The 24,410-nt window shown below is 36.7% G+C and overlaps 3 protein-coding genes across 3 annotated transcripts; 1 reads left to right on the top strand and 2 right to left on the bottom strand.

Annotated features, from left to right (window-relative positions):
- Positions 1-747, top strand: LOC117780408. Its single transcript, XM_034616922.1, has one exon. It carries the CDS (start codon positions 65-67, stop codon positions 428-430), a length of 366 nt encoding a protein of 121 aa, XP_034472813.1. The 5' UTR covers positions 1-64; the 3' UTR covers positions 431-747.
- A 13,626-nt stretch (positions 748-14,373) lies between these two features.
- Positions 14,374-24,152, bottom strand: LOC117781230 (the record flags this gene model as incomplete). Its single annotated transcript, XM_034617984.1, is given in 5 exon segments — positions 14,374-14,674; positions 14,815-14,941; positions 15,396-15,658; positions 22,452-22,587; positions 23,913-24,152. Coding segments are annotated over 5 exon segments (1,059 nt in total), but the record flags the coding sequence as incomplete, so codon positions are not given.
- On the bottom strand, positions 23,145-23,822 carry LOC117781707 (eisosome protein SEG2). The gene has a single exon (XM_034618512.1). It carries the CDS (start codon positions 23,722-23,724, stop codon positions 23,248-23,250), a length of 477 nt encoding a protein of 158 aa, XP_034474403.1. The 5' UTR covers positions 23,725-23,822; the 3' UTR covers positions 23,145-23,247.
- Positions 24,153-24,410: the final 258 nt, after the last annotated feature.

The following is a 24,410-nucleotide window of genomic DNA, read 5'->3' as shown; positions in this document are numbered from 1 at the left end:
AGGAAGCGTAACAAACTTTTGCTTGGATAAAAAAAAATAACAAAATATTTAACTAATCCTTAAAATGAAGCACGACGAGATCGTAACTATTGATCAGCTGAACTATCACTTGATTATTGCCAAAAAAATACTCGAGTTACGTGATCGTTGGAACGATCAATATTCCTGGTATTCTGTGGCCCAAAATGAGAACTACAAGCGATTTGGTGAGATCTACAAAGAAAGTATGGATAAATACGGTAAGGAGCAGTTCAAAAAGTATGCGAAACTTCGCTCTCTGCGTTCCGTTCACACTGCAGCCATCGATGATCCAAAGAGAGAGTCCTTCAATAAGGTCTGGTCCATGAGCCACATGGACAACTACAAGCCATCGCCCACTACAAATGGCGACTATGGGCTCGTGTTGCCAGGACATCATCATTACTGTTAGATCTTCGCTTTAGATTAGTTTGGTTGCAATGAAAGCAATACTCAGTTAAACTTTTACTGACAAATGATTTTACAATTATTTGAGAAGTTGACCGACAGTGTGGGTTTAACTGAATATTATTTTAATCATCACTAAATTTAATTTGTGTGAAATTTGAGGAGAAAACATGATTTCGAACCCAATGGAAATTTTAAAATCTTCAGTGTTGATCAATTTAGTGCGTAAAATTTGATGATTCTTATTGAGCAATATTTATTTTGCATTACAAGGCTGAAAATAAATATAAATTATTTCATTGGAATTGCAATGCAAATATATTAATAAACATGTTGTATATGTAGTGTATGCCATAGTCGTGAATCTCTACGGATGCTTTGTCTATCTTTTTTAATTATTTTCAAAGCTGCAATGCACTTTGGCCACATACAGTTTTGTCTCTATTCATTTTTCCATTTTTTTTGACTGCGGGCTTTAGCTTTTATTTAATTTATATTGCATGTTTGAATTTTTCAACTTTGATTTCTTGTTGCGGTTTGTTTTGTGTGGTTAACAAATAGACCGGGCTGGGGACTGGGCGTGGCACTTGGTAGTAAGTTGAGAAAGCTCCGTGCTATTTCCATTTTCATTAAGCAACAAGTTTTTCCCAGTGGCTGCTAATGCAATAGCTCTGCAACTATCGCCAACACTTTGCCACTCTGCATTTTCTGTTTTACCTGACACTGAGCAAAAAACAATGGCAACAACAAACGCGAAGGGGAAAGAGAAAAAGTGGCGCCTGTCACAAACTTTTTAATCTTGTTACGTTAAAAAAAATAATAAAATTAAAGCTTGATGCCGGCACTTGGCAGGACAGGACGAACAGACATCAGCAGGTGGGCTTCAGGTAAAATGTTTTGCGTATTTCAATAAGCCATTTAAAGAGATAATTGTTTGGCATAAATCATTGGGCCAACTCCAACTTCTCTTTCAACTTTAACTCGCAGTGAAATGACCTTTGCCACAACGCCGAAAGTTAATTAAAAAATTGTGGGCATTGCGCGGGCAACTTTTGTATTTTATATAAGTACGTCGGCCAAATAAATTGCAATTCAATTAGGGAACGTGGCCATAAATAACCCACACCCACACACATACACCTTCATAGACACACAAACACACAGACAAAGAGTCTGAGCCAAAGCTTAAGGCACATTTAGGTAAATATTTTTATAATTTTTGCTTTTATTGCATGGCACTATTGCCTTGCTTATTTGTGGTTTAATTGTGTATAAATAACAAATGGCTCAACTTGCTTATTGCTCTTCATCTTTTCTTTGTATGTGTAGAGGGCAAGTTTAAACAGCATAAAAAAGCAGGCAGGCAGATACAGCAGATCTACACAAGCACCTACAAATACTTGCACTGAGGCAACTTGGCTAAAGTAATTATTTTTAATAATTGAGTCGAAGTTGTTTGGTTTTTTAAATCTCCTTGTTGCTGCTGGTCGTGGTGTTGTCCCAAATTTGAACTTTGAACTAATTTGGCAAAGTTTTTGGTCTGAACTGCGTGTGGCTCTGGCAGCTGCTTTGGTTACAAGCGCCAGAACCACGGCACCTTGTGTAAACTAATTAAATATATTGGTTGTCAGACGAATTTAAAGAATTTTTAGCGTGTTTTAAACACAGATCCATTTAAACAATTTAATGGAATCTTATTTTAGAATGTGGCAAAAAGATAAAAATAATTAAATTAAATTAAATTAAATAAGCTTCAATCACCGGCAGATAAGTACATGTATTTATATTAACCTCAACCTTTTTAAGCATCTGTTTAATGGCAAATTACTGCGCTAAATTCATTGGAAACTAATTAAACAATTTAAATAAATAGCTGGCATTATTAATTTGCATTTTGCAGAGTTTTAGTTAATCGACAACTAAACTAAACTATGTACTCGGCAAATATTTGGCAATTATTTTGTTGCACAAAATCCAAACAATGTTCTGAATAATAATTTAATTCACGTACTACAATTATTGCTGATATTGACCGGGAGTGCGTTTAATGAATGCATCTTTTTTGTGAACATGCATTTAGTTGGTGCTTGGCTTTCAGCTAATGGCGAAGTGCCAGGCCAACGAACTTAACTCTTGGCCCTTCGCCGGGGGCTCAAATGGTAACTTAACCAAATATTAATGCAGCAGCGACTGAGAGCGACTTTTGACCCGGCCAACACACGCGACCAAAATAAATTAGTTGGCATCAAAACGCGACAGGCAGAAGTCAATTCAAGACATTTAAGTGATCGCCATAAGCGACATCATTTTCAACCACGATTCTCTGTATGTGGGTATGTGCGAGTGTGTGTGTCTGTGTGTGTGTGTGTGTGTGTGAGTGTGTGAGTGTGTGAGTGTGTGCTTGCGTGTATTTGTCGTATACCAAATTGCTCTTTTGGGTTTGTTGTCAAATTTTTTCGCTGTTGCCCTGTCTGACTTTTGCAACTCTTTGGGGTCTGTCCTCCACGTGCCACGAATTAAACTGAAGTTCTTATTAAACTTTTAGACTGCAAAAACCACTTGACGGCGACTACATCCACAGGAGCAACATGTTATATTTACTGTAACTTTTATTTACTTAAAATGCGACAGCCTTTAACAACAACGGAAACAAAAAAAATAAAATCAATGTAAATAAAAGGCAGAGCGAAACGAAATGCAAATACTCTTGCCAAATTTGATATAAATGAATTACAAAATTTAGTTAATATATATTAACTTGTTACAGTCAACTTATATATTAAATTGTAACAAAAAAAAACCTGACACCTCGAAGCCAAAAACTAATAAAATATTTTACATCGTTAGAGACAAATGAAAAACTTGCATAAGAATTAATTATATTAAGTATCTTTTAAAACTTACAAACTTAAATATTTAATTCTGTTCAAAATTTATTGGTAGACAACTGACCAAGTTGATTGTCAAATTTTGTAAGAATTTTAACTACTTAAATAAATAAATTTCAAACAAATTTTAAATTTTATCTTATACATTTGTATAGAATATCATTATTATTTACTGATCAGTCCTTGCCAGTCTTATACTCTTTATGAAATTTAAGGTACTCTGTTAGAAAGAATATCAAAAATGTCTCAACGCAGCCCACAACAAAATATTTGCATTACTCATCCGCCACTTGGGCCCAAGCTCCCTGGTATTTGCCTGACGGCACCAAAGGCTGATCCGGCACATGCTATGCGTATGTGTGTGTGTGTGTGTGTATGTATATGTGAGTTTGTGTGGGCGACATACACGCGCCTGACTGCGATTTAGTGTAATTTCCGCAATCATTTCCTACAGCATTTTATTTCGCCGCGCACATTGATACGACACCCAAAGCGCTTCTTGCCTCACTGAGCAAATGGAGTGAGAGCGAGAGAAAGAGGGAGAATCTGAGAGACTGGCTTACTGACTGGTTGACTGTTTGACTAACGCGCTTTAACCTTGGAAGCAGCTGGCTGATTTTACATTTTTTTTTTCCAGCGAAACTCTTTTTGGAGATGCTCGTAGATACAAATTTCTAGATTTTCTTTTGTAATTTAGCCTGACCGACAGTTAACTTTCGGTTTCATTAGTGTATGGCATTTAGCGAAAATTGCTTGAAATTGAATTATGACATTCGCAGCATATTTTGCCGGCTCGTCGTCGTCTCTGTCAAATGCTCTTGCATTAAATTTATAGCGCACAATAAACTTTTGCGGTCGCTGGCAGTACTTCAACTCGCCAAATACCGCAGGGCAATTACAGCATGAAAGAGCCACCAAAGCGAACCCCAACAGACCTTTACCCGGAGAACAGAAAGAGAGAGAGAGAATGAGAAATGGCAAGCCCAAAAATCTACATGCATAAATATGTTGTGGGGCCCGCAGGCCGGAAGCGTTCATTGGTCTGGTCAGGATGGTCTTGTGCATCAGTTGCTAACTGATTTGCTTACATTTCTGGTCTCATTCACGTATTCTCTTTCTCTTCCTGCTTGTGCTCGATACACAGGCTCGTGTTGCATTAAACAACAACACACCGAACAACAAGAATGCGGTGTATGAGGAGTACATGAGTTTTATGAATAATATCCTAAAGGCATTAATTTTCAAATTGGTTATTTTGGCCATTTGGCAGTCGGTGAGCATGTAAACAAGAACCCAAGCACACACACACACACACACACACACACACACACACACACACACACACACCCACATACCAAGTACGAGCGTCCATGGCCCACAGTTATATTGGGGTAACAGACCGTAAAGAGCGAAATATGTGTAATATGATTAAATTTTATCAACAACAAAGCAAAAACAGGCAACAGCATCGAGTTAAAGACCAACCAGAAGAACAAGCAGCATAACCCAAGCTTAAGTGGCTGCAACCGATGCCAAAAGCAACATGAGGCACGTTCAACAGCTTCGACGACATCTATAAATGTATTTATATACAAGACGTTCATATGAGAGAACTTTTCTCATACTGATTCGCATCTTTATCGACGTCATGGTCTTGCTCTTGCTCTTGATTCTCCTTTATCTCAGCCTTGTGACAGCTTTACATGTGGCAATGTGTTATTTATTGCTCATTTATGATTTGGACGCGCATCATATTTGTAAGAAACATTGTCAACCGGCGGCATTTCGAAATCAGATGGAAAGCAAAGCAAAAGCAAAGCAAAGGACACGCTTCCTTAGAGTGACATATAGAGTTCAGATTGGGGTTGTTTTTATTGCTGTTGCTTTGTGTTTCGTGTTTGTCTTATAGCGCATCACTACAAATATAAGAAATGGGAATGTATTTATCGACAGCTTGCTAAGCACAATGAAGTTAAATTATTATTAATGTTTTGAGAATCTTATATATTTTGTGATTGTTTCTTATAATAATATCGCACTTATCTACCTACTTATAGATTTTCGTATTCATTCAAATCTCAAATGTTTTAGTTAATTATTTATGTTAAGAAATATACTTATAAACTAATAAATATATATAAAAAATATAAATACTTATAATTGATTATAATCAAATTCCATTCAATCTCAATTATTTGCTGGGTTAGCAAATAATTTATATTAATAGTATACGCATAGCTTTCATGAATGCGAATGAAGAATGGAATTAAAACGTGCACTATCACATGTCACAATGACATTATGTTGTACAGTCGACATCCTTTTTGCCTGACTCTTGTTATGCACTCATTACAAGTTGCAGCACCAGTCTGTCATGTTGCGCGTATGATCAACACACAGTACACCGTTGTTATCACAGTTGCGTGACTGTTTTGCATATTGCGTATACGCATCGTCGTTTGCATTATGCATCGCATTTAATTGACAACTGTTGCTGTCTGATTGAATTTTGACTGTTGCCTGGAATTTTTGCATAAATTGCAATGCAACAATGCTAAACAACTCAACGGCAATTATGCTGACAACTTGTCTCCTCTCACTTCGCCACATTCTCTTCCATTGTTGATGCCACTGCAACTGTTGTCGTGTGTAACTTCATTTTGCCGCGTTTGGTAAATCTAATAAGTGTCGCTGCCGTCAAGCACTATTAAACCGCGTTGCTGCTGCTGTCACACCCACACCCACTCCCCCCCCCCCCCCTTTTCCACACCCTAAGAATGTTTACCTTTAAGGTTAACGCAACGCAAAACTTTCCAACTTGTCGGCGGCAAAAGTTGCACTTAAATTGTGACATTACCTTATTTTTATTTTTTTCCATTTTTATATTATCAGCCGTTGCCATGCACCTTCTTCCTCTTCTCCCTCTTCTCCACTCATTCTTAGCTATGCAACAATGCACATTGCAACTTTTTTATTATTGTATTAGCAAAAGTTTTTTACGCTTTTACTTTGCCTGCCACATTGCTTTTACTTCTTTTCCAGTTGGCGCCTTAAAGAATGCTGCATACCACAGCTGCATGCCCCACAGGAAATTCATAGTTTTGGGAATCCAGGAGAGCATTTACGAGTAAAATAAACTTGCCTTCCGACCAGCTTATAACATTCGGACCAGAATTGACGAGCAAACTAGTTAACTAGAAAGATGTTTCGCATACTGAAAACTTACTCGATTAAAATTCAACTGCCAATCTGTCGATCTGTAAGTAAGCAGTTATATGAATTCATGATTAAACCATTCAATTGCCTACTGGCTCGTGTATGAATGCATTCGAATACTCACTGTTGCCTGGCAACTCAACTCAATTGCATCCCCATCGGGGCTGACTTACAAGCTTGGCAAAACACTTGAGTGCGTTGTCAAGAAACACTTCTCAACTCGAATCGAGCTATTGCCATTTCTAATTGACTGTTAGCTTCAGTACAGTACAGAGTACAGAATACAGTTGCAGCTGTACAAGTAAACGTGGCCCACACCAGTGTCAATTGGTAGATGGGTTGAGTTTTTTTTAAGTTAATTTTTTAATGCCCATCTCTATGGTGTGTTGTGCACAGAGCACAATTTCCATTAATTATGTGTGCAACTCAACTGAAATGTAAAGGAACAAAGGAACAACGCCTTCAGGTGCACATAACAAGAGTAAGAGGGAAGCAGAGAGGGAGTAGGCGAAAGAAAGGGAGAACTATCAGCGGCATCGGGTGTTGATTGTGCTAAATAACTGCACAACAATGGGGCCTAAGTACGTTGATAGAAAAGTAATGAAAGCCAGTCGAGCAATGTCTGAATAGGGATTAGAAGGACAAGGAGGAGAGCAGAAGCAGAATCTGAGGCAGAGACTGGAGACTGGAGGCTGCCTGATTGGTAGCGCCAACAACGGCTAATTCGAGTGCCGAGCTGCTGGCCTGGCACACAATAATTGGTAAAAGACGAAAAGAAAAAAAAAAGAAGAAATATAAAGCCAAAACAACATGAAGCAAATCGAAAAACAAAAGACGAAAATTGTGTAAAGTGGTTTTATGGAGCAACAAAATAGAAAAATAGGATTTACCACACATACAAGCACACATAGAAAGATGGGAGAGTGCCTGTTCACTTGGGATGTGGCTAAGAAGGCGAATGCCTTAAGGTTAAAGTAAAGATTGCAGCAGCGGCTCAAATGGATTTACGTGTTGCGAATTTTAATTAAACGATAAAAAAGGGCAACAGACATGGACTCAGCAGAGAAGTAGGGTAGTAGAGAGTCCAGAGTCGAGAGTAGAGAGATGGAGAGTCGAGAAATGGAGATGGCAATGGATGACCAGCGCACTGCGTGTGCTTAGCACAAATTTATGGGCAAGTCGAAGGCCTGTATAAGGAGCTGCAACAGCAGCAGTGGCAACACAAGATGTGGCAGCATCATTTGGCCGCGTTTGCCGTTGACTTCTTGCTATTCATTGCGCCAGCCGGTGTAAAATTTAATTTACGAGCTTGTATTTTCAATATGGCCACAAGCATCCGTCTACGTCTACGTCTCTCCACATCCACATCTCTGACCAGCTGGCTCTTAAAAGTGATTAACATTAAATCATATACAAGGTACGGCCATATCTTTGCCAGCCACCTGACCACACACAGATCCATTTACAGATCTCTCCACTCACCGCCGCAAACAATTACATTTTCTGCACGCGCCCTTCATTCATTTTCACGCACGTACGATTTTTCGCACACAATTTTCACCTTGCGGTCGGCCTAGAAGAAGACAACCAGCAAATAAAAAAAATATATAAAAGGCAAAAGCATTTACAGCTACGCATTTTGTTTGCTAATTTCAGCTTATCAACGAGCTGCCATTAGCATGAGACACGAGACGAGAGCACTCTCAGTCGCCCCTCACACCTCTCATGCCCCACAAACCACCTCTGACCATCTCCGACCTCAATTGACACCAGACAGCGGCTTCTTGAGTTTCCCTTCCTTTCCTCTTCCTTTTCCCCTGCTGGTTTGAGGGCACTCTGAACTTTTAGCAATTTGTTTGATTTTGTGCTTATTGGACTTGCGTTTTGCATAAGCAATAAACATAAATTATCGACAGCGTCCAGCAGCGATGCTGACATTTATTTATGCCCATAACTCATTGAAATCGAGTATGCTTTAATATTTTCTACGCTGTTGCTTTGCCTTGCCATGGTCCTGGGAGCATGTTCTGTGAGTACGATTTCCATTATAGTTGCTTTTTAATGTGGCCTGTTAGGTCCAACACAGTTGAAGGCATAGATAACTCTGCAGAATATAGTAATTAGGTATCTTAAGGGTATATGCCAATGGGGCAAATGTAGAGCACAATATTCTTTTGTTTATTGTAATATTGTTTCCGAGTAAGTCTGCAAAAGTGTGGAATTCACCATTATATAATAACAAAAATTTATGTGATATTCACATTTATATATTAGAAATAAAATGTTGAAAATGATGGAATCAAACCGAAATTATAAAACAACAACTAAACAAATCCACGTGACCACCTAAGTTTGAAACTTGAGAATTAAATTCATGAATTTTCGAAAAACATAAGAGTTTAAAGTTTTCCGGCTTTTGATTACCTTTTTTTATTTTTTATTCCCAATTTAAAATATTGTTTTCTTATTTTGCTGACTGTAAAAGCTTAGAATAGGATTAAACTTATAGTAATTTTATGGCCGTATAAACAAATCTTTAAAAGCTATATAAAATCAAATCTGAGTAATAGAAAATATTTGTTTTCATTAAATACAATTAACCTGGTGCGCTTTCGCTTCGTTAATTTATTTTATATTAACTCTGATATTATAAACTTGCCTTAATAAAGATTATTTCTATTCTGTTAAACAGCTCGGAGAATTCCTATTATGTCCGACACTTTGGAGTTTTATTTTGTTGGCTATCGAATGACTGAATCGAGTCTTCAATTCTTTGATTACTTTCTTTTTTGTTGCAGCAGTTTTTGCAGTCATCACGTGCCACTTGTTGATTACTTTTAAATGAGTTTTGCTCGAGGCGTTTCTTAACTCACTTGCCGTTGTGTCTCCACAGTTTTCCGTTCTCAGCTCTCCGTTCTCCATTCTCTTTTCTCCATTTACTATTTGCTATTTGCGTCATCTAAGCAACGCTCGTTGATTGATATTTACGCGCGTTTGATTGAAGTGTAATCAGCAGTCAGCCAGTTGGGGTAAAGATAGTGATGGGGCAGGGGATAGGCGGGGGAGTGGCATGTTAGTATTAGCAGCAAAATGAAATGTAAGCGAGCAGATCGTAATTAAAATTGCGCCAAGCGCAAAAACAACGCAACAAATTACGCTTGAGGGCACAAACAATATGCATTACTGCCATGGCTAAAGGAAAGGGTCAAAGTACTCAGATGACGGTGACAAGGACTTCCATTGCGACTCCGTCACCGACTCCGACTCCATTTCCAGCTCCAGCTCCGAGTCGAGCTACTGCTGACTGATGGCAATGACGTTGCAGTGGCGCTGCTAATGAAAATGGTTGCATAAACAAGCGCAGCAAGCACATAATGAACGGCAAGAACAGCAGCGGCAACAAAAGGAGGCGCCCCTAACAAAATGGGCAAAATGGCCATCACAAAAGATGAAAGCCAGGCTTGCACTCATAAATACGTTGACAAAAACGAACTAAACAAACAAACAGAACAGAACAGAAAAGAGAGACAAACAAACAAATAGGCAAATAGAAAAACAGAACTGCCAACCACTCGTGTGTGCCTTGACAGAAATGGAGAGTACTCCCCCTCTCTATCTATCTGTCTCTGTCCTTTTGTCTGACTGTTTCACTCTATGCTTTTCAAGCACTCAGACGCCTGAGCGTAAATCAAAGTGAAAAGCATGCTAATTGCATTAAAAGCATATAAACAAAATGCAATGCAAGTGGCTGTGATAAATAAAAACCCAGCAGCGTCAGCCCCCTAGCCTTTTCCTCTTCGTTTTCCCCCTTGCATCTTCCACTCCCGTCGCTACACTTTGCCCCTTGCCTGTGCTTGTTACTGATGTCCTTTTGTGCATACGCGCACTGTGAAATTAAGCAAATAAGCACGAGCATGAGCTCATATTCACACACAGAGCGAGAGTCCTGGCAACTTTGTAGCCGGAATCCTTATGCCGTACGCCTTTCGCCTTGCCTGTTCATAATTTTTAATTGCTGCAACTTCTTTAAATACGTTACAGACGATGGCCAGATTTAACTGCCATGACATGATGCTCGCAACAATAATAATTAAAGTTAAAGTTAACACTGAAATAGTTACCAACTTATTGATGAATTTAGTTAACTTTTAGCTAAATTTTATATTGTGTTAAGTATGCTTTTAAAATGTGTATCATTTGTATTGACATCATTTAGGAAAATGTTAAACAAATAGAAAACTTTTTAAAAAGCTCTTGAATATCAAAACTTAATTTAAAATTTCATTCAATCTTAAATTATGCTAAGCTTGCTAATGTAGTTGATTAAATGTATTTTTTGAGAAATTTTATATTGAAAAATATACATGACTCTCTCAGTAGTAAAATTGTATGCTGAACTTGAACAACTGTTATTTACAACTATTTTAATGTGAACACCTTACAGATTTATTTTCATTTTTAATTTAAACTTAACATTTCTAAAAAAGTTACACTTGGTTTGATTAAGTTATGTTTATTTTACTTATAATATTTTAGTAGAAGCTCAGTGATCAGTTATTTTTAAGAAGGATGTCCGCCACACTTCCATCCAAATAAATGTATGACTTTGTGCTCTGAAGTAACCAAATATTAGATAGATATGATACAAATGTGTTGTGGAAACATATCAAATGGTCAATGAACCCACAAAATGATTGGACAGATTAGTGATTTCATAATTTCAATTAGCTATCGATCCGGCTTCTCTTGGTCTTTCGTACTGTTTCCCTCATGATAGTCAATAACGAGGGCATAGCCGAAACTCAATCGAACAATGTGTTGATATATGACATGTAATCAAATGTCTTAAGTGCAAGGCACACGCAGCCCCACCGACCCTGGCCCAGAAGTGCACCCCCTAGTGGCAGAACGTACAAGTCAAAATAAATATGGCACATTAAAAGCAAAAGTAACGTATAACTAGTCGGCTGGTGCTACAGTCGAGCATACTCGACTGTCGGAGACCCCGTACTTACTATCCAAACTCAGTCAAAGATCTGTTAAGTGCACACATACATACATATGTTGGCACGCGCCAAAACAAAAGAAGTTTCTAGCTAAGCATTCATATATATAAACATGCGTTTATGCATATTTGGCTATGTTAAGCATAAGTGAAACCTTAACAGAGAATAAATTAAAACTGCATGTTAAACATGCTAACTGTTAAATCAAATAGTAAAATAATTGAAAACCAAAAAAAGACAAATTTACTAAAAACATAAATTTACACAGTAAATTTATAATAAACATGAAATTAACATAGAATTTTAACTTAACGTTTATATAAATACCAATGTAAAATTATTTAAATGAAATTTTAAACATGTATTCAATATTAAATGTCAGTATAACATTCATAAATAACAATTTCAATAAATTGTAAAATTAAAAAAAAAGCTTAAATTCAGCTGGAAAAGTTGTTCCCTGCCGGAATCGAACCCGCGACAAAATTGCAAAAATTTTCAAAGACAAAGGCTCAAAGTGTTGAGCCACTCGCACTTATGTCTTTATCCTCCTAAATGGCCATATTGCTTGTTTTAGTGCTCAATTAAAAGTAAAAGAAATAATTTATATTTTAACATTTAATGTTAATACTACATTTTAAATAAGCACTGAGTTTGTTTTAATATAAAATGAAATTGAATTCGAACATAAATAAATTAAAATCTTTCGCCCACGGCAGGACTCGAACCCACGAGCACTGTCCGACTCGCGACTCAGTACACTGCGCCACCGAAGCTCACGTCTGAATGGACGCCAATTTGTTATATAATATGTTAATATAAATTTTTTGTTTTATCAAGATATTCAAGTTTTAATTACTGCCAACGCGCCATCAACGAATTTAATAGCAAAATTTATTATTTGAATATCTTCGCTATTTACTGTGCGATCAGAATGAAATTTTCAGCAAAAATTTAGGACAATTATATCTTCATCTGTGCAAAATCTGGAATTTCTGGCTTTCAAAATGCTCTTATAATTTGATATGAAATTTTCAATGTCGATTTGCAGGCGGTTAAGGGTCGTGGCTGATTTTGAAACAAACTTGATCTGCCTGCAGTATAGAGGAACCTACATACCAAGTTTGGTGTCTCTAGCTCTTATAGTCTCCGAGATCTAGGTGTTCATACAGACAGACAGACAGACAGACAGACGGACAGACAGACAGACAGACAGACGGACATTGCTATATCGACTCGACTATTGATGCTGATCAAGAATATATATACTTTATAGGGTCTGCCACGCCTCCTTCTACCTGTTACGCACATATTCGGTAAAACAAACCCAATAGACCCCTGTACTTTTTTTAAGTACGGGGTCTAAAAAGGGAAAGGAGAAGCGGGAGACGTTTACCCCGCAAATCCGACAAGTAAATATAATAACAATAAAACGAAACAGCATGAATACAGCCAAGGCGAGATATTATGGCAGCGCCAGCAATAATATAAAAATATACAACGTAGCAGAAATAACAACAAAAGCAGCAACAACAATGGCAGGCAAGGACAATTGCTTTGACAGCGACAGCGCGATTTGAGTTTCTTTCAAGTGCAGTGCGAAAAAAATGTTGCCTACTTTTTGGAGCAACTTGAAGAACTGCTTTTGAGTATCAATTTTCATTGCACTTTATTCAAAGACTTAATAACATTCATTATTACATAATAATTTACATCGCTACACATGTGATTCGCTTACTTTAACTAGTCTTTAAAATATGTATCGTTTGCTAAATATGCTTCATATTCGGGCTTAGACTAAACATTTAACAAGAGTTGCATTTCATAGATGATATTTCCATAAAGATATGAACTATATTTTTGCACAAGTTTCTGCTTTATGTTATTAATAGACTTTGTGCTATAAAGAAATAGCTGTAGTAAATATTTGTACAATTTATAGAATTACTGCCTAATATTTGCGCTTATTCTGTGGAAATGTACAGGCGCCTATTAAGCTCTAAAATATTTATTAAAATACAATAAATTAGCTTTACTGGAAATTTCTAAAAACTTCCTATACAGGCTGAAAACATTTAAATATATTTTTCACATTACCTATTATCTTAATGCAAACTGGAAATATTTTTAAGTTTATTTACTCTTAATAATGAAAGTTTTGTTTGGCTGTCGATTAAGTTCACTTACTGATTTCAACAATTATCTATTAGAGTGAATCAGTATTACACTTTTAATATGCTAAACTAATTGTATCATACACTTAATGTGATTTTGATTAAGAACGAAGACTCAATTATGGGTAAATTTAAGCTTAGCCTTACTCGAGGCTCTATTTTGCGGTAACAGGACTCGTCTGATTGTTCTTATAAACTAGGCTTGTACAGATTTGGCTATTTAAGTACTTGCGAATTTAATATTATTTAGCTTATTTAGCTAACATTTTATTTAATTTAATTTTTAATTTTTCAGCTTAGTTTTTGCAATAACTTTTGAGCAATTTCTTAGCCTGCCTTAAAAGCCCGAAAGGAACAATGCCATGATAGAACTAACTTTCACTCTCTATCTTTATTTCACTATCTCTCTATATCTCCCTCTTCACCTTTTCCTCAATTATTAATATATACTTTAAAGTGTGGATTATTCATATGTACATTAGCTAAGCAGCTTTAAAATTGATAAACCGCGTTGCAAACGCGGCGTATACTTAATGTGTTTGTTATTTACTTTTTCCCGTTATATCATGTATTTTTTTGCATTGGCAAAGTTAAAATATTTACACAGATTTTATGAGCTTGGCGTTGACTGTAGAGAATGCCTGGTTGTGGCCATACATCTTCGTTAATTGTTATCTGCACGGCGTGGAGTCGTCGCTTAATTGGGCCAACAGGCAGCGGTCATGTTGCCAGCAGCTGCTCCCCTTGTTCCTCTGGCTTGTGGGCGTGGCTGGCTGCGAGCACAACAGACTGACGCTGGCATTACACAGAAATGCTATTAAGACGGGCAGCGCGTAAAGTGAAATGCGTGCAATGGATTCCGATAGCGACGCACTCGATGATGCCGCGGCAGCAGCGGCTGCGGCAGCGGCGGCGGCAGAGGTTGCTGCCGCAGGACGACGACTCTTCTTGAGCTGCTTGTCTACTTTAGAGATTGAGTTATGAGTGGGTGTGTTTGTGTGTGTGTTTGCGTTTGTGTTTGGGAAAAGGGGGTTGATGAAAGTTAGTGCACATGGTTGACAACTGTTGCGTTGAGGTCTGTGGATGATTTATGTCTCTACTCACCTTCCGTTGATTTGTCCAGCTGCCTCACAGTCTCCCTGGACTCCAGCACAGGTATGCGCTGATGCTTGTCACTCTCCACACTCTCCTCGTTACTCTGCCAGTACACAGAGGAGATTTTGGCGACACACTGCAATGAGAGTAGGTATGAGCCTCATAAAATCTGTGCAAACCAGACAGGAAGTAGCTGGGCAAAATGGGGGAGAAGTCAGAGAAAATGTGTTCACGCGTTGACGGCGCACTAAAAGTTTTATGCTTTCATTAACTGGCTGATAACCCAAAAATGACCCACATATGGAAATGGAAGACCACGGAGAATGACCAACTGGGCAGACGATGCCTCATAAAATTTTGTGGCCTTTACGACACACATTTGCACTCGCCTCATAGCCAGATTGTAATCAACATGCGCTGTCGTGTAATGTTGTCACAAATTGAATCAAAATGATAGCGTTGGTGTTGGCGTCGGTCAATGTAATGTATCAACAACTTCTGGGAGGGTTGGGGCGGTAAGTGCGCTGCTTAATCAGCTTAAAGCCAATCCGGCAACACGATACCTGTACCGGCATTCAACAATAACTCACCTTCAACTTCATGTCGCCATGCTTGAAATGTCATCCGCGTACACGAAACTCCAGTCCGAGTCGCGCCACCTCGAGACCCTCCCGTCCAACAACTTTGGGCTCATAGGGGCGCAAGAGGGAACGGTTCGCGTGCATACCGTTAATCAGCCAACTGAGATGGCAGACGGGCTTCGATGCCGCCGAAGTGCAATTGACGCGCACCATGTCGCCAATTTGGTATCGAGGCTGACCGCCAGAGATTTGTGGTCCATGCTTCGGCGTAACTGCAACAAGGGGACAAGTGTGGTAAGTGGCAAGTGGCAAGTGGCAAAGTGGTAAATGTGGCCACTTCGATTAGTCATAGCATAATTCAAACGGCATCTAAACGGAATGCAAACATTCGTGTAAGGATACCGATGATATATCAATGTACAAAATGACATTTAATGCGATATAAACTTTTAAATCGATATTTCAGAAAATATTCTCATCTTTTTATTCATATTAATTTTTTTTTTTAAATGGTTCATTTTGTTTCTGATTTTCCAATTTAACTAATATTATTTATATTTCATTTGTTTGTATTTCTTCTATAAAATTGTTGCTCTATTAAAATTTTGCGTAATGCTTTGCTTAACTGGTCTTGCCAATATTTGTTAAAGAAAACTAATTAATTGGGCTATTTATTTAAATTTTTATATTTAATTAATTAATATCGATTTTAACGCAATTCAATGCCATATGGCCAATATTTTATCCACACATATGTCAGAATCAATATTTTCTTCCCCCGATACTTATTCCTAATCACCCTACAATTTAACAAATATCCATTAAAAATCATATCATTTTTAAGTGTACGTGTGTACGTGTCGTATACGCAATTTTATCGGTTTACAGTTTAAGTTTTAAAGTTGAGCTGCCATAGTAAATACTAAACAACTAATGAGAGCACATCGGCTTGAATCTATGAAAAATATCGACGATAAGACCTTTGAAGTTGTTAGGAGAGAGGAAAGGAATAGATGAGGAGGCGGTCACTTTCCCTAATAGTCAAGCGCAATTGCAACAACAATTGCCGTAAAGTTTGTGTGCAATTGTGGCACGTTGTTGTCGTTATTGTCGCTATTGTTGGAGCATCGTGTCTGGCTCTGACCTGGATGCTTGCCAATTGGGTCAGCCAACCAATGCTCAGACAGAGAGACAAACAGACAGACCAGCTAGCCATTCAGACATTTAGCTGGAATTCAAATGCAAAAAATAAATCTAAAAATATCGAATGCAGTACACACACACAGAAGATTTTGATAGAGAATTCAAATTGAACACAGTTGGAATAATACGAATAGTTTTGCATCTGTAAAATTGCTTGATAAAGCTTATTTTTTTTGCAGCTCGCACTAATAATGATAATCATTTTGATTGCCATTGTATTAATATTTACCCGTCGTCTTTTTTTTAAAACGCCAGGCACAAAAAGAATAAAGAAAAATTCCACAGAAGAAAAAGAAGGACAAGTCTTGTTATATTTTGCAATACTTCTTCATCTTGATGTTTCCCTTTTTTGGTTTATTTTGCTTGACTCCTAATGTTCGGCTTTATTCAACTGCATAAATTATTAGTTTTCTGTCTTTTATGTGGCGCGACTGTTTTTACGCTCTCCTGACATTGATTGAGCAGTTGATACTCTCTTTTGTTGCTTTACATTTTCAGTTATTATTATTTTTATTATGCTTGGGCTCTGTCTTATTATTGTCATTAGGCGTGGTCCCGTACTAATTTGTTTTAGCTGTAATAATTGTTGGACAATTTTATGAAACTTTGCTTCGTGCTAAACCATAGGCAAATTGTAAAATAAAACATTTAAAATAATGTTTTGATAAAAATTCAATAGATTTCTTTCATAAAGAAGTTAAAGTTGCAGCTGTGTCAGCAGCTTACGATAATCTAATTTGGTTTAGTGTATTAGTTTTTGCCCAGTCGACGATATTTTCCGTTTCTGTTTTTCAATTTCCGCGCCTGCACTTCAATTATCCCTTTCGGCAGGCAGGCGGCCGGCAAGCAGGCAGGGAGAGGGAGAGAAAAAGCAGCAGGTGGAATGCGACGCGGCAGAAGCTATCAAAGCCAACGGAGCCCACTAACTGGGTCAAATGTATTTTTCGCTTCGTCATTTAGCTGTGCGCCAGTAATCACATTCAATTATTTCAGCCACAACGCACATATAGGCTTATATACTGCCGCATTAATTTCAATATTCCGGTAATTTAAATCATTTGATATTTTTTGCTGCTTTTTCCGCTTGTAAGTAAACGACTTTTATTTTTTGCAGCTGCCATTAACAGGTGATTCATTAAGTTTATACATACTCGTACATCTGCAACAATCATATGTATAATCCGCTTATGCTCGATCCCATCTAAGTACTGGAGTACATAATCAAAGTGGTACTGAAAAAATGGAGCTTTGATGGAGATACAAATACAGATACAGATTCTGATTCATATCGTTGGAGCAAGCATTAAAGTTGAGCATAATTAAGTAATTCCCGTTGCGTAACGGAAGCGTGTAGATTTGATTGCTGCCTCATGCCACGTTTGCCTTATATTGCCCCATAAACTAGCATATAAGCCCAGTTAGTTAGTTAGCCTAATTTTGCGATATACACATTTTGATAGCCCTCCTCCCTTCTAACAGAAATGAACACAAAATTACCTGGGGAGTAACGATTGAGCGCCAATTTCGATGTCAATCATAGCCATAATACTGTTTATGTTGGGCTAAAACAGTCACCAAACAATATACAGGTAGGTCAGACTATAAATAACAAAATTAATATTTGAAATTGCTCTACTTACACTTAAAATGTAGTGAGATAACCTCTTACAAAGATAATATAAATTTCTTGAACACAAAGTTGTTGCTCTTCTATAATTTTTCTCGTTTAACTCTTATTGTATACGGAACTTGTTGTAATTTAATTAATTAATTAATTTAAGTTAATTTCACATTTGTTTACTATAACCGCAAGAATTCTTCCAATGATAAGGAAAAGCCAAGAAAAAACTTAATCAGCTCCATAAGGTAAGAAACAAATTTATATTGGACACACAAAAAGTTACTGTCGTTAATATAAAAGTATATTAAGTCAAGCGACACTAAAGGGATATCTAGGTTGCCCTATATGCAAAGCAGATAAAATTTAATTCATGAATTTAATGAGTTCATCTCATAAAGTCACAGTTCGATCAACAGCGGAAGTATGAATATTCCTGTATATATGTTATTGCTAGTCACCTTTCGCTTGATTCGTGCTGCTTAAGTCACTAGCACGGACTGCCGTCCGTAGTGATTAAGTTTTGAGGAAAATATTGGAGTAGAGAATACTTCCTATAAAAAATAAAAACTATACATATATAATATTAAAAAAAAAAAGCATAGCACAGCATTACATTAAAAAAAATAATAAATAGCATTTCCATTTCCATATTGAACATAACATACTGTTGTGTGCGACAAAGAGTAAACTTCAGTTCAATTAAAAGTGTAATCCAGTGCGGTTGCTTTCGCTCTACACAACCATAAAGTGTCCATAAAGTGATTTAAATTAATCGAATTATATTATTCATCTATAAGTTTTATATTTGGAAACCAGCATGAATTCCAGATTTTGTTTTGACTGATAAGGAATTGCACAGCTCAATTAATTTTATACCCTTGACTCGTAGAGAATAATAGCTTATTGTATTCGTTGAAATATATATATAAAAAAAATAAGAATATTGTGCTTAGATTAACAAAATAAATTTTGAAAATACTTGTATTTATACTCTTAAGGATTCAATACGTAACATATTTTATAAAAGTCGATTTCGGGCCCATTTGAAGTTTAGTCCAGTGTGATTTGTTTTTAATATACTTAAAACTAGAGTAAAAATAAAATGTTTCAAATAAAGCTAAAAATTTTATTGTTCGTCAGTATCTGTACATCAATTAGTGCTAAAGAAATCCCCGGTTGTGATTACTTTGATACAGTCGACTTGACAGGCAGTAAGAAACTAACAAATGGCTCTTACAAATATGAAGGAGTCCTGATACCTGCTGAACAAATCGGAACATACAACTATAAGATACTCGTTGAGGGGACACTCACTGCAGTTGATGAGCATATAAGGGGATGTGTGTGTAAATTTAAGCCATGCATTCGATACTGCTGTCATCGACATCGAATCGATCCGGCTAATGAAGGAAAGTGCACTACAGAATTCACTGATGATCGTGTATATATAACTCTCAAGGATGGAACAAAGCAAGAAAGTAACATAAGGGATCTGTTTGTAGTACAGCCAGGAATACGCATACTATGTAATAAAGATAATCACATAGAAGACTTAAATTATAGTGATGACTGGAAACTTTTTGAGGTAGGACACAAGTTCGTTAATCATATAAATGAATTATAAGACAATAAGACTTTCTACTTATTTAGAATGGTACGCTGTATCGACCGAATGATGCTGTTTATCTGTCGAAACGAGATTATTGCATACAGCCAGAGGAGTTGGCTAATTTGGGATTTAACTACATGCTGTTGCCTATGAATTGTTTAAACAATGATGACTTGGTCTATGGTAACATTTTCGTTTATCATTTATAGTTCTTAAATGTATTTTAAAAATTGTATTCCAGTTCATTTCGTGTGCATTTTTTTTCTGCTGTTGACCGCTTTTATTTATGTGTTTGTGCTTAAGCTGCAGCACATTCATGACAAGTGTTATCTCTGTTATCTTGTATGTATGCTTGTCAATTTGATTACTTATATGATCACAACAGTTAAAACATCAATCTTTGGTTTCCGTTGCTATTTTGCGGGTAAGTTTTAACACATACTCGTATCTTTTTGACAAAGTATCAGAATCTTCAATTATTTTTTAGCTTATTTGAGCTACTTCTCCAGCATGACCATATATCTCTGGCTGGCCATAATGTCTTTTGATTTGTGGCAAATTTTCGTTAAAAACATGTTTGTACCCAATCAAAGAAAAAGTAATTCTCTATTTTGGAAATACAGTCTTTTTGTTTGGGGCACAGTTTCTGTGCTTCTACTAATAACAATTCTGGCTGATCATCTGCTGGACAATCTTGATATTGATTCCAATTGGAAAATGGGCTATGCCTACTACGAATGCTTTTGGAAGGGTCAGTCTTATGCTAATAAAATTTAAACTTATGACAAAAATGTCTCATAAAATAATTTTTTTCTGCAGTGAATGATTCGTCAAGTATTCTTTATTTATTTGCTCCTGCGGCCATAATGGTTTTCATAAATATGACATTCGTTATCACAACTGTCTGGTGCGTTCACATTGAAAATCGAAAAAATCGCAAACAGCTTAAGGTACTGGGACAACACGATATAAAGAACAATATTAGGTATATTTATAGAATTATTACTAAGCTTCATAATACTATATATATCTTATGAATTTATATCTTAATTTAGATTTACATTTTATCTGCGGTTCTTTTTAATTGCATTTATGGACTGGCTTATCCAAATCGTTGTGGTTGCTTATAACCTTGGGGGCAATACACCTAAATTTGTTCATGGGGTTTCCATGAGTGTGTTTCATTGCTTTCTTACCTTCGCGGTTACCATCTGTAGAAAAGATGTTTTGCAAATACTTAAAAACTGGTAATTGCATCGATTAACTCTTGGTGACACGGGTACTAACGTTTACAATTTATTTCATTATCTTACAGGACTTCTCAAATTAAAAGTAAAATGGTGCCGATTACACATAATTCAACATCTACTTCGAATTGTTAGGACTTTTATTTTTCATATTATAATATATATCATTCAATCTTATTCTACAAAGGATTAGACAATCTGTTAATCTTCAAATGATTTGACACTCTTTAGAACGAAAGTTGTTTAATACAATAAAAAAGAGTATTTAATTATTTATAGGATTAAGTCTTATTGAGCTTATTTAAGTACAGTATCATGACGATTTATAGTTAGATGTTGTATTGAAATATTATCAAAAATAAATAAAGTATCTATGGTATATCAATTTAATTCTATATCATATATAAGTGTAATCATAGTTGGTTATAGTCTTGCATGAAACTTCATTTCATTTATGTGTTAAGCATCAAGCTTGCAAATGCAACTTTAGTCGGCTTCCAAAAGGCTGGAAGGTTTGACGAGGCTTGCTAGAGTTTCAGCGGCCGTTGCGACTGTTATTAAACACGTTTATTCTAAGTTTTCCCCAAAGCACTTTTTCATATTGCGTTTTGCCATATTTTCGCCATGTTTTGTTGGATTGCGCAAAAATTTCAAATTAAGTTGCTGCACAGCCCGGCAGCTTTAGATTCAGCTTCAGCCCAGAGCCAAGCCCAGAACCAGAACCAAAACCAGCCCCAATCCCCAATCCCCATCGCAATACCAGACAAAAGCCATAGCCGTGTATGGAGCAGTCGTAGTAGTATCCGGATTCAAGTCTGCAGCTGTAAGTGAGCAACAGAATTGCATCACGTACATGGGCAATTTGCCAGCAAAATAATACAAAACATACGCACACGCACACACACTCACAGACAGATGGGCAGACGTTGTCTGCGTGTGTGAGTGTGTGTGTATGTTGGTATCTGTGTTAAGGTTGTTGAACGCAGCCCAACTGGCCAAGTGCCTGACTGCGTAGCCTTGCAATATCAGTTTTATATCTCTTTTTGGTTTATTTTTTTCTATATATATTTTACTTTTATTTTTATTATTTGTTTCATTTTTGCTTTTTTTTTGTTTGTTTTTTTTTTTGCACAGGTTTCATGCTTGAGAATTTGTAAATCGCAGCGAGAAACAATGCCAGAGCATTAACTAAATAAATGTGAAATATTTTATAGGTATGTATGCGTTTGTTTGTTTGAGTAAATCTCTGTGTGTGTGTGTGTATGTGTGTGTGTGTGTGTGCAACTGAATATGTGCACACTCTATACAAAGAAACAGATTACTTTTCATCGCTTTGTCCGTGCTGAGCAATTAATCTTTCTCGTTCTTTTGCTCTGTTCACTTACCCACAACAATCATGTCCTCATGACCGGAAACTGTCTGGAACGAAGGCGCCTCGCCGGACACTTCGCACCGATAACGACCCGTCGACTGTAGGCTTACCGAGCGCAGGACAACGGCAATGTCCGTCGAGTTTTGCAACTGCAACAGAAAATACAAACACAAATAGATAAAAAATAGAAAGACATGAACTAAGTAAAGGTCAAAAATCAGCACGTGGGTCATTAAAAAAACGACTTTCACTTTTAGAAAAATATTTATACATGTATTTTTAACATGTGTATTAAGAGTTTTTAATGACAATTGTTGATCGAAATATTTTAAATACAAAAAAAAATTGCAAATTTCAAGAAAATATATGAATTTAATAATATATTTTACTCATTTTCCAATTCTTCAGTACATATATTTTAACATTTGAAATCTTAATTTCAGTAGCATCGTTAATTACTTTAGATTTTAAGATTTTATTTTAAGAACATGCATATTTTATGTAATAATAGTTCAAAAAACAAGAAAATATACATATAGTACGGCAAGAGTCTACATTAACCTATACACAAAAATGCATATTCTATAAAGACTTTTTCACATCATATATAAAAATTGTTTCACAACAACAACAATAATACAAATAAAATCTAAATTCACATGTCTCGATTGCCTGCAAATAACTTTAATTTCAATAATAATTTTTGAACTATTCTCAAATACAAAAAATTAATAAATAAATTGAATCCTTTTGGAGGTGAATAACTAATACTCATTTCAAAAACATTCTTTGTACTCATTCGAATGTGCTCAATGTGTTTTATGATTCACATTGTAACGCTCGAGGGTGTCATCATCGCCTTCATTGATGCCACCAACTTTATCATCATTATCATCAACATCATCATCAATAGCATCCTCATCATCCTCGTCCTCTTCATCATCATCATCTTCATACTCAGCATCATCGTCATCGTCATCGTCCATCAATGATGTTGATGTCTCAACCAATTCGCTCAATTCCTTATCATTGACTGGGAAAACACTGTCCAGTTGTTCCGGCGTGGCATCGAAATGTTCCATGGCAGCGTGAAGTTTCATTTGACTCTCCATATGCATAATGCTGTGGTCCTTGTCAATCTTGCCCAGACGCAGACCGACCTCAATGGGATTGCTTTCTGGCTGTCGCACCATTTGAGCTATCATTTCAATGGCTTCCTCATGGTTGAGCGGCGGCACTGACTCCTCCAGCGTCTGCAGCACTTTCGATTTATTCTTGGAGTACATTACTTTGAGTTCCGAAAATGTTACCGAACGTATAAGCTATTTCCTGCCTTTCTGTGTTGGTACAAGTAATTGACTTTGATGACTTTGGGAATGAAAAAGAAAACAGCCTGCCTACTCGACTCGACTCGTCTCGTCTCGAATTGAATTGAATCAGTTTTAGATGATGTTCTAGCTGAATGTTTACTCACCTCCACATCGACGCCGGGCAACGGAAACACCTGTCCAGGTGGCATATCACGTGGCACATAACGATAGAACTCGAAGCCATCTTTATACCATTTCACAGAGTACAAACTCTCGCCATCCAAATCGAATTTGCAGCCCAGAACGGCATCCTCATGTCGCATGATGTGCTTCGGTATGCGAATCTCAGTCATTGTCAAACTCTCCACATTTACTGTAAAAGAAAGGAACAAGAACAGGAGATTAGTTATTTAAAGCAGCTATACGATTAACTAACTAACTAAAAGACGATGTCGTTTCGAGCGCTTTAATAGGAATTAGAACAAAGACATTTCTTGCCTGCAGTTCTCAAGTTCTACTGCTTCTTCATCTTCTTCTTCTTGAACGAATTCAACGTATTCTCCTCAATGCCAGGCCCATAAATAACTTGCAGCAAGTGCATAAAAGTCAAGGAAATCGAAAGAAATTCGCTGGCGAGCCAAAACAATGCGCTTTTGTTTTGC

This window comes from Drosophila innubila (assembly GCF_004354385.1).
Source record: "Drosophila innubila isolate TH190305 chromosome 2L unlocalized genomic scaffold, UK_Dinn_1.0 4_B_2L, whole genome shotgun sequence".
NCBI lineage: Eukaryota > Metazoa > Arthropoda > Insecta > Diptera > Drosophilidae > Drosophila > Drosophila innubila.
This window is presented reverse-complemented; position numbering and strand designations above follow the sequence as displayed.

Coding starts and splice junctions, on each gene's coding strand:
- LOC117781707 (XM_034618512.1), bottom strand. CDS start 23,724: ATGTACTCCAAGAATAAATCGAAAGTGCTGCAGACGCTGGAGGAGTCA.
- LOC117780408 (XM_034616922.1), top strand. CDS start 65: ATGAAGCACGACGAGATCGTAACTATTGATCAGCTGAACTATCACTTG.